At 44.0% G+C, this 17,269-nt stretch overlaps 1 protein-coding gene across 1 annotated transcript in view; it reads left to right on the forward strand.

Moving 5' to 3' along the window:
- LOC137562589 (proteoglycan 4-like) overlaps positions 1–16,274 on the forward strand; it is a 35,354-nt gene extending 19,080 nt beyond the window's left edge. The window contains exon 2 of the mRNA XM_068274078.1: positions 12,788–16,274. Within this exon, the coding sequence (XP_068130179.1) occupies positions 12,790–15,027 (2,238 nt within the window). The 5' untranslated portion in view covers positions 12,788–12,789 and the 3' untranslated portion in view covers positions 15,028–16,274. The remainder of the gene's footprint in view (positions 1–12,787) is intronic.
- Positions 16,275–17,269: the final 995 nt, after the last annotated feature.

Consider the following 17,269-nt stretch of genomic DNA (forward strand, 5'->3'; position numbering starts at 1 on the left):
CTCTATTGTGCAGGCGCGAATGGCAGAGCGGACTCATAGTTACATAGTTATTTGGGTTGAAAAAAGACATACATCCTTCGAGTTCATCCAGAGAACAAAGTACAACACCAGCCTGGCTGCTCCCTCACATATCCCTGTTGATCCAGAGGAAGGCGAAAAAACCTTACAAGGCATGGTCCAATTAGCCCCAAAAGGGAAAAAAATTCCTTCCCGACTCCAGATGGCAATCAGATAAAATCCCTGGATCAACATCATTAGGCATTACCTAGTAATTGTAGCCATGGATGTCTTTCAACGCAAGGAAAGCATCTAAGCCCTCTTTAAATGCAGGTATAGAGTTTGCCATAACTACGATCTTGCCAATGTTTTTTGAGGGCTACCAGCACTGGATCCTTTATGCTTAGGAAGATGAGGAAAGCCTCAATAGGATCCAGGGGCTTCCCACACCTGAGGTAAGTATTCCCGTCAGGGAGGGGAGGGAGGGGGGGTTGGGAGTTGTTACAGTTCCTCTTTAAAGATAAGCCCACAATGGTGTAGTATATAATGTACTAGATGATTTGTATGTAAATTTGTGATGAGTAATACTCACAAATGTGGGCTACCACAAAGGCAACCACTGTAAAGGCAGGTGGAGAGGCTAAACCTGACCCTCTCTCGGGTTATGTTGCTCTCTGTAGCATAGAAAAGGGGATATCACCTGTCCACCAAAGGCGAATAACAAAGATGAGATGAACAATAAAGCAGAGGTGCCAGCATAGAGTAAAATAAGTTAAAAACAGGTTAAAAGGAAGGCAGTGGTGGACTTACCTCCAGGAAGGCAGACTGGAATAGTCTAATATCAAAAACAGCTTTTATTTTCCTTAAAAAATCCACTTCCTTAGACAAATTAGTTCTCGATAACTGGGACTCTACTGTATAAAAAAAGGGAAAAGCAAAATCACCATTTCCTATTCTCTGCATATTAAAATATTACTGTCCTCTCTCTCTCTCTCTCTCTCTCTCTCTATATATATATATATATATCCTCCTGTATATTTTGGTTGTCGATGATCAGTGCCAGGCTGCTGGTGAGCGTAATTCGCCATGATTGGCAATCCGCATCCCTCACTGGACAAAGTAGTTGGTAAGCCCATCAGGTAGACTTTCATTGGTGCTACTTTTTGATAATGGAAAACTACATTGAAAGTGGTGAACAGGATGTTTTTAAAAAAAAACGAACAGCAATAAATGTGGTCCTGTCTGCCATTTTTTTGGCACAATGTTCGACAATTATGCCTGTAGGTTTCTGCTAAAAATTGGTGGTCACATTCAAGCGGTGATCTATTCAACTGACAAATCATTTCTAACCATTTTGATGATGGGATCGGGGGCACTGGGACTCTGAAAGGATTATACAAATAGTGAACAATAATGTGAGAGCGTTGTATCCAATCGAGATGCACGATGTCACAAGATAGCTACTGAAGGTTTGGGTGATGTTTGGCTTTGGGGAAGGGTTAGGGAGGGTGTTAGGGTGAGAATTGGGATGATGTTTAGATACTGCTAATGGTTAGGACTGGGTTAGGATGAGGGTTTGGGGCGATGTTTGGCTTTGTCTACGGGTTAGGAGACTGTTAGGGTGACGGGTTGGATGATGTTAGGCTTTGGGTAGGGTTGAGATGATATTTGGCTTTGGGTAAGAGTAAGAAAATGGTTAGGGTGAGGTTTAAGATGATGTTTGACTTTGGGTAAGTGTTAGAACAGAGTTAGGGAGAGGGTTAAGTTGACATATGGCTTTGGGTAAGGGTTTGAAGACAGTTAAGGTGAGGATTGGGATGATGTTTGGCTATGGGTAAGGGCTAGAAGCTTGTTAAGATGAGGGTTCTGATAGGGATTAGCTTTGGGTGATCAGAACAACCAACAGAGGCACACCTAAAAAACAATACAATAATTAAATTCAGTTTAAAAGGTAGGCAAGTGTTGGCTTACCCTCTAGTTAATAACCTGACCGATTTTTAAAAATGCATTTTCTCAGTCAAAGAACAGCACAAACAACGGTTTTGAGTAAGGTTAGGGTTCTGATAGTGTTTGGTTTTGGGTAAGGTTAGGAGTGTCAGGGTGAGTGTTGGGATGATGTTTAGCTTTGGGTAAGTACTAGGAAAGGGTAAGGTTGAGGATTCTGATAGTGTTTGGCTTTGGGTAAGGGTTAGTAGTGTTAGGATGAGGGTTGGGATGATGTTTGACTTTGGGTAAGCACTAGGAAAGTGTTAGGGTGAGGGTTGGGGTGATGTTTGGCTTTGGCTAAGGATTAGGAGTGTTAGGGTGAGGGTTGAGATGAGGTGTTGGTAAGGGCTAGGAAAGGGAAAGGGTGAGGGGTCTGATAGTGTTTTGCTTTGGGTAAGGGTTAGAAGAGTGGGATAGCATTTGCTTAAAGAGAATCTGTATTGTTAAAATCACACAAAAGTAAGCATACCAGTGTGTTAGGGGACATCTCCTATTACCCTGTCACAATTTCGTCGCTCCCCGCCGCATTAAAAGTGGTTAAAAACAGTTTTAAAAAGTTTGTTTATAAACAAACAAAATGGCCACCAAAACAGGAAGTAGGTGTACAGTATGTCCACATATAGAAAATACATCCATACTCAAGCAGGCTGTATACACCCTTCCTTTTGAATCTCAAGAGATCATTTGTGTGTTTCTTTCCCCCTGCAGTTCTCATGCACTGAAGTTTCAGGCTGCTCTTTTCTTCCTGCAAACAGCTTTGCCCTTGTCTGAATTTCCTCAGTATGTGAAAGCCCAGCCAGCTCAGAGGACGATTTATCCAGCTTGTAAAAGATAAGAGAGAAGAGAGAAGCTGCCCTAATCTAAATAATACACAGGCAGTGTGCAGAGAGGGGCCTGGAAGGGGGAGTTCATAGCAGAACCACAACACTGAAGAACTTGGCAGCCTTCCAGACACAGGCCGACAAGTCTGACAGGGGAAAGATACATTGATTTATTACAGAGACTGTGATAGTAGAAAGTGCTGCAGTAAGCCAGAACACATTAGAATAGCTTTTGGAACTTGTAGGATGATAAAAAACAGGATGCAATTTTTGTTACGGAGTCTCTTTAAGGGTAAGAGTCAGGGGAGTGTTAGGGTGAGGATTAGTATACTGTTTGGCTATAGGGGTTCTTGGGATGTGGTGTAGGGGGCTGTGAGGGGGAGTCATTAGGACAAAACATATCAGAACCCAAGTACCTTGGAGATACTTTGGTTCTAGTAGCTGTGCAGCTGAATGGTGGGGTCATGTGACCGGGAAGACAAAAAAACATTTGGAATTTAGTATATTTGAGGATTCCTAGTTTTAGGCTAGTCGGGAAGATGAAAAATATCAGCAGCCACCACTTCTGGAAAAATTTCATTTTACTCATCGATTCTGGAAAAAAAATAATTTTACTTATTAACAGTGCCAGTATTGTTGCCTGAAAATTTTAGTAGAAACCAGTGAGCTTCCGAAAGCAACGTTCCCGGTAACTAGGAGCTCCTAATTGCATTAGTTGGAACTGGGTCTCTTATTTGCCCTGTTTAATTTACTACAAATTTTATCTGGTTTAAGTGGTCAATATCCTACCCCTGTAGCTCCATATTCTACAACTTTTACAGCACGTTATAGAAACATGTCATGTCTAGGAGAACTCACGGAGAAGCATGTGATTTGTTTGATCAGCTGATAGATTTGCAAAGCTCTGATTTGCAGTCATCACATCCTACATTAGCACATGATCGTGACCAGCAAATCAGAGACTTAACCACTTCAGGATTCTGCGTACGCTTAACTACGCCCCTGAATCCTGAAGTGGATTGCATGGAAACGGCCGCTCGTACGAGCGGCCGTTCCATGTCAGTTCACGGAGGGTGTCTCCGTGAACACCCTGCGAGCCGCCGATCGCGGCTCGCAGGGTAAATGTAAACACGCGGGGAAGATCTTCCCTGGTGTTTACATATATACGGCGCTGCTGTGCAGCAGCGCCGTAGAGAAGATCGGCCATCCCCGGCCTGTGATTGGCCGGGGATCGCTGACATCTGATAGGCTAAAGCCTATCCTATCTCGCGCAGGACGGCTTTCCGTCCTGCGCCGCACACAGGGGACGGGAGAGGGAGGGAAGGAGGCAGAGGGAGGACTAGTGCTGCGGAGGGGGGCTTTGAGGAGCCCCCCCGCTAGGCACAGCAGCGCGGCGGCGATCAGACCCCCCCAGCAGGACATCCCCCTAGTGGGGAAAAAAGGGGGGGAAGTCTGATCGCCCTGCCTGATTTCTGATCTGTGCTGCGGGCTGAAGAGCCCCCGCAGCACAGATCAGCCAAACCACCCGGAATCCGGAAGTGGTTAAATATCTATCACCTGACCAAACTGATCACGTTTCTCCATGAGTTCTCCTAGGCATGATCATCACTACTAGTATCTGATCTAATAAGGAACCCTTAAGGCCCTTATTCAATTCACTTTTATTCTAATGTTTTCTCCAAGGAGATATTTTTTAAGGTTCTGTTTAAAATAATTTTTCGGCACTCTGCATTTGAAAAACTGCAGAAAAGTAGATGAAACAATACTGTCAAAATTTTTCTTTCGTAGTTATAGTTTAGTTAGTATTTTCTTGCTTGTTGGTGGCTTTAAAAGGTATTTTATTGATTACTGATTATTATTAAGGGCCAATATGCAATTCACTTTTTCACCTGAGTTTTCTCTTAGGTGAAAATTTGTAATTTGTCAAAATGCCTTTTACACCACCAGCAAGAAAACAAATACTCAAAATAATTTTGACAGTACTTTTTCACCTACTTTTGTGTACTTTTACCATCGCAAACTGCTAAAAAGTTATATTAAAACCGAAGATGAAAAAGTATCTCCTAGGAGAAAACTCGGGAGAAAAAGTGAATAGCATCTGGGCAAAGGTGTGAAAACGGAGAAAAAGAGAGAAAAAGTGAATTTAATAAGGGTCAGTGACAGAAAGCCAAAAATATGGGGAAGGGTCATAACCTTTGTCCGGCTCCTGGCAGCTTAAAGCATTTAAAGTGAACCTCCAGACTAAAAATCTACTCAGCAGCACTGAAAAGGCTTGGTGTTTCTTTAACAGTTTCACAGCATCAGACCTTTGTTTTTCTTATAGAAACCTCATTTTTAGCTACATTTTTAGCTAAGCTCCGCCCCATCAAAGAAACCTGCCCAGGCTTTTTTCCCCTGGTGCTGTGCAAAGCATGATGGGATTTCCTATGTTGTTATTCACGTTGCCTAGCAACTAGGAGGGGTGATCAGGACACAGGACAGTTGGAGCTGTGTCTCATGCTCCCTGTCACCTCCTTTCAACCAAAAAGATGGCTGCCCTCATGAAATCACAAACCTTTGCCGGTTCTTTTAAAACAGGATGGGTAAGAGATTATATTACCCATCTATTTTAATTAACATAACTAATGTAACTTAACGACAGTATGTTTGTTTAGGCTGAAGTTCCTCTTTAAGGAGATGTTTTCTTACTTCCTATTCAGGAGACACCCAAGGTTGTGCTGCAGGGGCAGTGTGAGTCAGTGGTGTCACCAGCAAAGGAAGAGGAGGGCAGTGGTGCAATTGACAATGAATCTACTTCTTCCTTGTGTTTCCTAGTCTTACCTACAAAATACATTTTAAGCACTTAGCAAGTGAAAAGATAACCAAAAAACAAAACTAAACAGTAAGGGTACATACACTTGTCCAATTTTGATTGGCCAATAACTGGCCAATTTTACCACTTCCACAAAGTTTGAGGGCCAACAGGTAAAGTGCTAAAATTAGCCAACCAAGATGGTACAATCTCACCAAATCTATGCAGTAGAGAAGTAAACTGTGTGAATATGGCCAATCAAAATTGAATGTGTGTATGCAGCTTAACCTCCCTGGCTCGTCCAGAGACGCCGGAGGTGCGTGTTGTGCCTGATTGCCGCCGCTCGCCGCCGATCAGCCGCTACCCGTCGCGATACAGCCTCCCCCAGACCCCGTGCGCTGCCTGGCCAATCAGTGCCAGGCAGCGCTGAGGGCTGGATCGGGACTCCCTGTGACGTCCTTGACGTCGATGACGTCACGACAGTCGTCACCATAGCGACGGGGGAAGACCTCCCGGAAATCCCGTTTAGAATGGGATTTCCGGACCGGTGATTGCACCGGCGGTGATCGGAGGGGTGGGAGGGATGCCGCAGGGAGGGGGGAATCATGTAGCTAGCGCTAGGCTAGCTACATGATAAATTAAAAAAAAATTGCAAAAAACATTTGAATCAGAACGCCAAGCAGGTTTAAGAAGAGTAAGATAAACTTCAACAACCCAGGAAAAACGCCTTTGTCATTCAAGCGAGGAGGCACGCGCGATCTCCTGCAAAACCCCGCCCCAGGACTTCACGCCAATTGGCATTACGCGGTTCTCCCAACGGAGATCGGCGTGAGGCGGTCGGGAAAGGGTTAAAAATGTTGGCAGCGGCGGTGCGTCAGTTTTTATGCTATTACTTGGTATTTCCACTGCATTTATAAAGTAGTGAAAATGGCACCGGTGTGACATATCGTATAATGCAGTAAATTATTCAGGATGCCCACTTTTATGGTAATTATCCTGGTGTCAGCATCAGAAACACTTCCTACATCTACATATTGGTATGTAGCTCCGCCCTCCAAGTGATGCATAGCCTAGGCTGTTCAGCTATGCGGAAAGATGTCACCACCTGTGATACATTTCAGATTGTAAACCGGGGAGAGGAAAGATTTTACAATGGCCAAATACTGATCAATCTGTTTATAAATTAATATTGTAAATATATACTGTATACTAGTGGACCTAAGCCCGTTACAATAACGGGCTCTAAGCCACCCTCACAACCCCCCTCCCTTCCCGCCCATAACCACTGCCGGCCGCATGTCACTGCGCATGCACCAGTGTGCACACACGCCCGCCCCTGGCCCCGCCCTCTCCCTGCTCTAAACTCCGCCCACGTGCCACACATGCGCACGGACACAGGGACAGCAGGAGGAGGACGCAGCAACACCAGGGGTTTATTAGGTTGGATATATATTACGCTGAATTGGCCCTGTGCAGGTGTTCAAGCTATTTACTAATCTACGTTTGCATTTTCACCTGCAGCCAGCTACAAACCTCCAGAACTGGCACTGCTATTATTTGCAGGCTTAGCAACATGCTTTGAACTCTGTGTAGAGTACTGGGCTCTGCCTCTGATACAGGAGACCAGAATCTTGGCTCTTCAAGTTCAGTAAGCAAGCACTGATTGAGTGAGGCAACCTTGGGCAAGACTCCCTAACACTGCTATTGCCTATAGAGCGCACCCTAGTGGCTAAAGCTCTGAAGCTTTTAGTCCACCAGGAGAATAGCGTGGGGGGGTGGAGTTTTGATTACCTGGGGCTTCTTCCAGACCGCCAAAAAGTAATTTGGGTCCCTTCTGTTGTGCCGCTGGCTACACTAGTTGCTGTCCCAGCCATGCTCCTCATGCTCCCGTTGCTGGAACTGTTCTGCGCATGCACAGTTACAAGCCTTTACAAACAGCGCATGCACAGAATGGGGGGGGGGGGGTCCTGTATGACTAATATCGTGGTGAAACCCCTCCCACAGTGTGATGTCAGGACCATGGTTCTGACAGTTACCTGTCTGTGAACCTCATTGCATTGTGGGAAATAGCTGTTTTTAAATAAAGCATCTCCTTCCACTGACATCACCTGCCAGCAGTGAAAAATGTCACCATGTGATAAATGTCAGAATGTAAATCAGGGAGAGGAAAGATTTTACAATGGGCAAACACTGACTAAATCATTTATACATAATTATTGTATAAATGAAGCACTTTTTTTTATTACATTTTTTTCACTGGAGTTCCTCTTTAACCAATTAATAGCAATCAGCTTTAAATGAATCTACTCCAGTTTCACCAGATCGCCAATGATATTCACGTTGGAGACACTTAAAGTGAACCTGAAGTGAAAATAAACTAATGAGTTAACTAATTGTATGTGTAGTATGGATGATACATAGAACATTAGTAACATTTAAATGAGTCTCATATCTTTATTTGCAGCTTAATTGTTTAATTTTTTTGGCTTAAAGATTGCACCAGACTGTCACAGTTGCTGTTTAGAATCCACACTTTGCCTTGTTAACAGGGGGTGTAACTAGGGGAGAGCAGCAATTGCAAATGCAGGGGGCCCCGAGCCGAGCGTTGGCCCCAACTACTAACCTTACCCTACTTCAGATCAGGTGATTTTGTGGCTACACTTGTTTTGGGTGTGAAGATCCTGATGGCCACACTGATGGTTCTATGAGCCATGTAAGATTGGCCCCCAGGCTGTAAGGCTCACCTGGGGAGGCAAAGAAAAGGTTGTGAGCATTGGAGAGGCCCAATCAAAGTTTTGTTGGGGGGCCGCCTGATTTGTAGTTACACCCCTGGTTGTTAAAGAGGTTGTTTGGGGGGGGGGGGGGGGGGGGTTGAAAATAAAAACTGACACTTACCTGGGGCTTTCACCAGTCCTCCTCAGTTGTCATGTTGCACGCCGTCCTCCAACAATCCTCCGTTCCGCGCCGCCGGTCCCGATGTAATTGCGAACCTAGTAAGACTGCAGCTGGGCGTCCGTGGCCACACGGCTGCAGTCTTACTAAGATCGCAATTACGCACCTGTGCAGTAAGCTCCCGAAGACGCGAGCAACAGACCCCCCCCCCCCCCCCCCCCGAGAACCCCTTTAAATTAAAAGATAAAGTATTGTCCTTTTGAACTTTCCTGCACTTAATCCTTATTAGAAGCACACTGTTTCTCAGCTGTTTTAGCCTCTATTTACTTTTCAGGAAACTGTACTGAATTTGACAAGGTTTCGACAAGCTCTTTTGCATAGATAACAACTCAAGTTTTTTAACTCTTGCTGTACTGGAAAATAGAAAAGGACTTCAGAGAATTGCTGACCTGGCCTAGTATTGTCTGTGCCTGTGTGCCAATTTTCTCCAAGTTGATATTTTCACACCTTGAAAATAAAATGCCGTGAGCCACCAGGAAGCAAAAAATACACTAAATAATCTTGATGGTACTTTTACACCTACCATTGCTATTTTTTTTTCAATTGCAAACAGCAGAAAAGTAATTTTAAACAAAAGATTAAAAATGTTCTTCTTGGAGAAAACTTAGGAGAAAAGGTGGATTGCATATGGGCCATCATGTCACTGTCACTTGAGGTACGCATTAAAGTGAACCTGAACTTTAGCACAGGCCAGAAGGAAAACATAGAGAAATGAACCCTGTATGAATTTAGAGAGTTCAGCCTGTCTAATTCCCCTTCATCTGTGACTAATCCCAACTGTAATTTGCTGTGTCAGCTGGCTGCCTCGGCAGAGGAGTTAATTTGCAAACATGGAATTTTAACCTTATTTTATATTTCATTTAAGGATTATTATGCTGTTGTTTATCTTTTAGAGCAGAGAGGAAGCTCAAATTACACTAGCTCATTACTTGCTGAGAAGGGAGAATTAGACAGGCTGTTCTCTATAAAGACACACAGGGTGGATTTCTCTGTCTTTTCCTTCTCTCCTGTGCAAGAATTCAGGTCCACTTTAGGGATTTTTCTTCTACAGCTCATTATATGATTGACTACGGGGGTGGCAAGAGGTCAGGCATTTTAACAAAGTGGTCCTTTTAAATGACGCCACGCAAAAGACGTCAGGGAGAGATTTCCCCACGTTGTCAGCTGCAGGCTACAGTACACGGAGGTTCCACTAAGCTTGTAAGAGGTCACCAGTTCTCCAGGCGGAGGCAGCGGTTACGTGAAACCATGGCAGCAGATTCCCCCATGGTCCCTCTACACTGGTGACGATTATCCGAGTGTCACTCTGGCACTGAGCTGATAACGAATGAGCGATGTGCCGCATTAGGAAGCGACAGGCATCCGCCAAAGTCTTCCATTATGCTGCAACATCTGCTGTACAAGAATAAAAACATCCGTAGAATAGACAGGATGGGGAGAGGAAACAGAACGACTTGCTCGTTGTACACAAATACTGGTGAAAGAAAAATGAGTTGTACAGCAGCTGCAGTTGTAGGACGAGCAGATCTGTTGTTGTCATTGATGAAAATACCGGTAATGGAACGAATGGGCGATCTGCAGACATGGTTGTCTGAGTCAGAGGAGGTTAAACTGAAGCAGATGGAGCGATAGTTACTCATCAGTGTACAGAATTGTATATCCCAGGAGAAGACAACACAATGGTAACATAGGGAGGCAACGTGTGTGTTCAGCAACCAATGCCTGAAGGCAGGGACGGATCTAGGGGGGGGCAGGTGGGTATCTTGCCCCAGGCGCAGTTTGTTGAATTCTTAAAAAGGCGGCAAAATTTGGATGGGGAATGGCAGTTTAGGCGCCAAAACCTGATCTTTAGGCGCCAAAACCTGACCTTTAGGTGCCAAAACTGGATGGGGAATGGCAGTTTAGGCGCCAAAACCTGACATTTAGGCGCCTAAACTGGATGGGGAATGGCAGTTTAGGCGCCAAGACCTTACCTTTAGGCGCCAAAACCTGACCTTGCCCCAGGCGCAACTTGGTCTAGATCCGTCCCTGCCTGAAGGTGGCCATACATCTCTCGACTCGGCGGTCAACCATCTTAATTGATAATTATTATCAAATAGGATGAAAATCGGTGGTGCCAAGAGCATGCCCGATTGACGATACGACCAGTTTGGGGCTTACATTGGTCGTATGTATCGATCAGACATGCTGCAAGATGTCGGGCCATCGTGGCCGATTGGGTACGCAGCTGTAACTGTGAGCGATATCGGGACAAGCAACTAACTCCATGAAAACCCCAGCGCTGCTCCCCCTAGTGTATAAATGTACCGCCCATGTGTGCATTTATACATTACCTGTCGTGTGTCGCCCATCCGTCTTCGGAATCCCATGTTTTTCCATTAGCGGTATACATGCCGCCACCATGTGTGACATAACACATGCGTCTCACCGGTGGTGTGCACACCGCTAATTGAAGAGCAGTGGATTTGAAAGACAGATGGGCAGACACTAGTACATTTATACTTATTAGGGGGGCAGTGGCAAGGCGACAGGTGTGGCGGACTCAGAGATTTCATGCTGAATTTGATCAGAAATCGGCCTGCGGTGGATGGACAGCCGACAGATCTCTCTCTTATCAGATTCGATTAGATTTGATTAGAGATAGATTTGTCTCTTGGTCGAATCTGCCCATCACCGCCTGATGTATGCCGACCTTTAGAGGTAAACAAAATAAGGACAAGTTATGGAAGAGAGAGGAGCTTACGAGAGACTCAGTGTAAGGACTGGAGGACAGATGGATGAACGGGTGGTATAGATAGATGGATAGTATATATGGATAGATGGCAGGGATGGATGGAATCTAGAGATAGATAGATACATAGACAGTACGAATAGATGGATGGGTAACATTGATAAATGGATAGTCTAATAGATGGATGATCAGTAGGTAAGATCAGATAGATAGATCAATATCACATATAAATGGCTAGATGGAAGGATTATATTGATGGATGGATAGTATAAATAGGAATTATGAACGGACTGATAGTCCAGATAGATGTCTCAGATGGATGGATAGTAGAGACGTGAGAATGGATGGGGAAAGGGATGGACAATGGATGGACAGTACAGACGGATGGAGGGATAGATGTCTCTTATGGATGGATAGTAGAGACGTGAGAATGGATGGGGAAAGGGATGGACAATGGATGGACAGTACAGATGGATGGAGGGATAGATGTCTCTTATGGATGGATAGTAGAGATGTGAGAATGGATGGGGAAAGGGATGGACAGTACAGATGGATGGAGGGATAGATGTCTCTTATGGATGGATAGTAGAGACGTGAGAATGGATGGGGAAAGGGATGGACAATGGATGGACAGTACAGATGGATGGAGGGATAGATGTCTCTTATGGATGGATAGTAGAGATGTGAGAATGGATGGGGAAAGGGATGGACAATGGATGGACAGTACAGATGGATGGAGGGATAGATGTCTCATATGGGTGGATAGTAGAGACGGGAGAATGGATGGATGGAGAGACAGATAATACAGATGAATGGAGGGATATTATGGATAAATGGATGCCGTGGCTGGTTGGAATTGAGAAACACACCAAATAACATGGTGAGAATAGAGCAGCAGCACTGTGCTGTAAGCTGTAGGCAGCCTTCGTATTTCTGCATTGCCATGAAGAAGGACCTGCAGGATCTCTTGACGGGAGGGGGGCCAAGACGTAGGAGAGAGCTGCAGAGTTTTATAGCGGGAGGAGACACCTGCAGCATCCTACAAAGGAGGGGGTTTGGGAAAGACCTGAAGGATTTCCACAATGGGACTTCCTTGCTCATTATCCCCTCCTCCTCCCCCCCCCCCACTCACGCTCACTCCTACGCAGACATGATCTGTCTCCCTCCCTCCCTCTGTCTATGCTAGCACAGCACTCTCCCCCTCCCCCTCTCTGCTCCATAATGCTTTCTCATTTCCAGGAAGAGGGCTTTTCTTTTTCTTAAATGTAAAAATCGTGATCCTTTGATGATTTCCATCACTAACCAATATTTTATCTTTCTCTCTCTCTTTCTCCCCCTCTTTTACATCCTCATCTCTTGGTTGTCTTGTTATTTTGATTTAATCTCTGTTTAATTTGGTTCTGCTTACATTTATGTTTAATCAATATCACCAACACCTCTTTTTTTTTTTTTACAATTTAATTTATGGTTATGTCCACCTTTTTTTTTTGATCCCGTGGGTCTACCTAGAAATGTTCCAAGCTCCCCCCTTCCTTCTCATCCTTACCCTCTTCCTTGCACATTCCTCCATTTTTCATGCTGTCCCTGTGTTCGAAGAACAACAGAGGCTACGCCGGGCTGCAGACAGCAATTTAGAAACTTCGCCCCAACCGGAGGGACATGAAGAAGCCACAGAATATGCCCAAAGACAGCACGATGAGGGTAAGGACATCCAAGAGAGAGCAGCTGCTGACGTCCAACCTGAACCCAACTCTGATGACAGTGATGAGTTGTTTAAGGACATAAGTCCTAAAGCCTTAGCTGCAGTACTTCTACAAGCACTCAACACTGAAGAAGAGGGGCAGAACCCACCTAACCAAGAATCAAATACATCTATGGGTGACCAAAAAATTGTCCAAGAGGAGGTGGACAAGGAGAACGTGAGTGAGTTGACAGAAAGAGTGAGGAGCAGAACACGAAGTTCTGATGACGAAGAAGAGCCTCTGAATGAGGTTGCAAAATCAGATGAAGGAGAAGATATGGATAGCGTGAAAACTCTGTTGCAGGAGCTTGAAGCATTTGAACCTCCTCCAAAAAGAGAGCAGGACCCACCTCAGAGTGACACCTCAGAGAGTGATGAACTTCAAGACATAAGAGAACTCCTGGGATTTGGAGAAGAAGCAGAAGAGGAAAAGAGGAGCCCTCTCAATCCTGTGCCACACAACTCACGGCGACTAGGTGAAGAAGAGGAAGAAGAAGATAAACTTGCCAGTGTAGCCGAAGATCTTCTTCTGCAATACCTAATGAATGGAGAGGATAATGAAGATGAAAAAGAGCAGGACAATGCAAATGATAAGGAAAATGAGGAAGACTATCTGGCTGATGAGTCAGAGGGAGGTCATGAGCCTTTATTTGAAGATGAGGAACAAAACATGCTGGAAAAAAGGTCAGCTGATGATGATGACGAGGTGGATCCCCAGACCATCGATAAACTAATTGAACTATCTAGCCGTCTGCATCTTCCTGCTGATGATGTGGTGGATATCATTAATGATGTGGAAAAGAGGAAAAGGAGGAGGATGAAAAAGAAAAAGGCAAGAGATGATTTCATAATGAGGAGGATTGAAAGAACCAGGACACCCCCACAATCTTGGCCTGATCCTCCAAAATCTACATACTATCCTAGAAGGAGGCCTGAGCAGGAGCCTACCTGGACAAAGGAAACCACATGGAAGAAGGCCTCAGAGCCTACCTGGAATACGAATAAGCTGTCACCCTCCACCTGGAGTAAACTGAAAGGACCGATCTGGACCAAATCATCATCAAAGACAAACTGGAATAAAGTGTCAGAGCCAAATTGGAGTAAAGTAACAGACTCAAACTGGAACAGGGGTTCAGACTCCAACTGGAACAAAGGTTCAGACTCAAATTGGAATAAGGGTTCTGACTGGAATAAAATGCCAAAACCAAGCTGGAATAAAGTAACAGATTCAAGCTGGAATAAGGGTTCAGATTCAAATTGGAATAAAGTGCCTGATTCAAGTTGGAACAAAGTATCGAACTCTAACTGGAAAAAGGTGCCTGGCTTGAGCTGGAAAAAGGTGCCTGACTCCAACTGGAATAAGGTGCCAGACTCCAACTGGAATAAGGTGCCCGACTCCAACTGGAATAAGGTGCCCGACTCCAACTGGAATAAGGTGCCTGACTCCAACTGGAATAAGGTGCCTGACTTGAGCTGGAACAAGGTGCCAGACTCTAGCTGGAACAAGGTACCAGACTCAAGTTGGAATAAACTACCAGAATCGAACTGGAATAAACTGTCAGACCCAAGCTGGAACAAGCTACCAGATTCCAACTGGAATAAGGGCTCAGATTCAAGCTGGAATAAGATGTCAGACTTAAACTGGAATAAACTTTCAGATCCAACCTGGAACAAACTGTCAGAACCAAGTTGGAGTAAAGCATCTGACCCAAGCTGGCATAAGGTGCCAGAGTCAAGTTGGAATGAGATTCTAAAACCTACCTGGAACAAGATGCCCTCTTCGAGCTGGAACAAGTATCTAGAACCCGTTCCACGCAGGTACCGCTCCCGTTCATTTCCTCTCACTAGCTATATGCGGTCTCGAGGATTCCAAACCCCTCCCCGGTACTACTATAAGCCTCCTGTCCCACCAAGCAGTGACTACTTTGACGAAGACCAGGACAAGCAGGAGGAAATGGAGAACTATATCGAGAGGCTCCTGCTGACCCACCCAGAGGTCTTCCAGTGATAAAATCCCAATCCTAACCCCACTAAAGAACAATAACGCAACCTAGTGAGTGAATCCAGTACAACTCCATTCAACGAAACAACTCTACGGAGAAAATTAATGGACAAATAATCATTTGCATCCCCAAATAATCTCCACTTAGGTGGAAGCCATCCAATCCAAATCAACTCAACATACACTGAGTAATTCTATGTATAGTAGATTCTACATTTCAGTGCCTGAACATATCAGTGTAATGACTGAATCCACAAAATCACCTTTACTGTCCAGTGTTACCTTAAAGTACTACATTATGGAAAGGTGACTCTACATACTAGTTTAATGGTCAACCGCTCGACACATTAGTAATCCAGTCAATGACTCTCTTAGAGATGTGGCTAAAAACTGGAGATCTGGTGGTGATCAGGAATACTGTAGGATTGGGATAGATATTACTCTGTAAAAAAAAAATCAGATTCCCCACTGCCCAAAATGGCACCTCCCCAGCCTTAAAAAAAATCTAATTTTGGGGGTACTCCATCAGTATACAACTAGTATTATCTATTGCACTAAATACAATTCACTTTCTTGGTATTTGGCCGAATGTTCAAGACTGTGAAATTTAGTTTTTTTAGCCCTTAAGATGACAGAGTAAATTTACAGACAAAAGACTGGATGAAAGTGTACCTGCTTTGTGCACCCAATATTATTGTCATCCATCATTATGGACCAGAATTAAAAGGCTAAAAACTCACAAGCTTAGGGACGGTTCTCGTGATGTGTGGAATGTAGAAATACTCTTGTGAACAGAAGATGGACTTTAGTTTAGCACTTGAGTCCTAGCAAGGTCCAAGTTACAACCTTATTGATTATTCTCAGCTAAATGACCTCAATTATGAACAGATAGGAGGGTTTCAGTGATCCTTATTGTGACCTTGTAGTCAAGGGTGCTTAGGTAAACAGAGAGACCAGGAGCCCAATGGTGTAGTATCATTAATAAATAGGAAGTTGTAAGTATATTCAGCTATACTCACCAGTGAGTTGCAGATCTGCTGCAACCACCGTATAAGCCAGCTGGATGGGCTCTCTCCTGGGTTTGTAGTTTTTAGGGGAAAAAATCTATTACCTCCAAAGGAGGTTTATCTGGATACTCGTAAGAATGGAGGTGCCCAAGTGTAAATATATATATATATATATATATAAATAGACTTCTAATAGTTAATAGAAGCCGTGGTCGGGGTGTCTCAGCACCCTGTAGGAAAAACACAGAAGAGAAAAAGTAAAAGTTCATATGACAAAGGGAGCCTCTGTTTTGAGAGGCTCCCTATGTCATATGAACTTTTTCGTTTGGCACTGCTATTGGCCTGAGGAAGCAGGTGCAGACCTGCGAAACGCGTTGCCTGTGCTAAATAAAAAAATCTTTTGTATATATTACAGAGATTTCATCATTGAGGTAAGCTACCTTATATCTTTTGTCACTTTTAAGCTGTTTTTAGATGCTTTTATCCAATCAGGGCGCCTCTTTCCCCCAATTGTTCTAATAGTTAAAATAAGAATGAGAGGTAATCTCTTACCTCTCCTGACAACAACAAAAAAACAACAACAGTAGTACTGGAAAAGTATTTATTCAAAAGACAAAATAGACAATGCGTTTTACAGGTTCTAACCCTCTTCCTCAGGTCAATACCGTGAAATGCGTTGTCTATTTTATTAGATTTTTTGTTCTCTGGAGAGGTAAAATATTAACTCTTATTCTTATTTTAAATATTATAAGTTTATATATATATTTTTTTTACACTTTGGCTCCTCAATCCTTACGAGAATCAATTATGAGCAGGGTAGACCGGAAACCTTTCCATTCATAACAGCGAAGTACAGAGGAACCAGATCCCAATGCCCGTATCATCCCTTGTTGATAGCAACACTCTTGATCCACCATTTTAGTTTTTGTTGGAGCGATGGTAACTTTTTGGCCTGTGAGTTTTACAGTTCACATATTCAGTCTTACTTAACGGCTGTCATAACAGGTACACTTTAAGGAGACTACTTAAAATGTTAGTGCACTTTTTCTTAAGTATGGTTGAAATGTCTTAAAATTATACTCTGATCAATAATGCAATGCGCTTGCATTGTTAAATTTTAGTCCCGCTTGAATGTACTGGCTTGTCACTCCTATCAGTCCAAACAGGCCCCTACTCTAGTATTCTGTTTGCTGAAGTACAAATGATATCTGCATAGAGATGATACGGAGCGCAGAGGGGCA

This window comes from Hyperolius riggenbachi, chromosome 3, assembly GCF_040937935.1.
Source record: "Hyperolius riggenbachi isolate aHypRig1 chromosome 3, aHypRig1.pri, whole genome shotgun sequence".
Lineage (NCBI taxonomy): Eukaryota > Metazoa > Chordata > Amphibia > Anura > Hyperoliidae > Hyperolius > Hyperolius riggenbachi.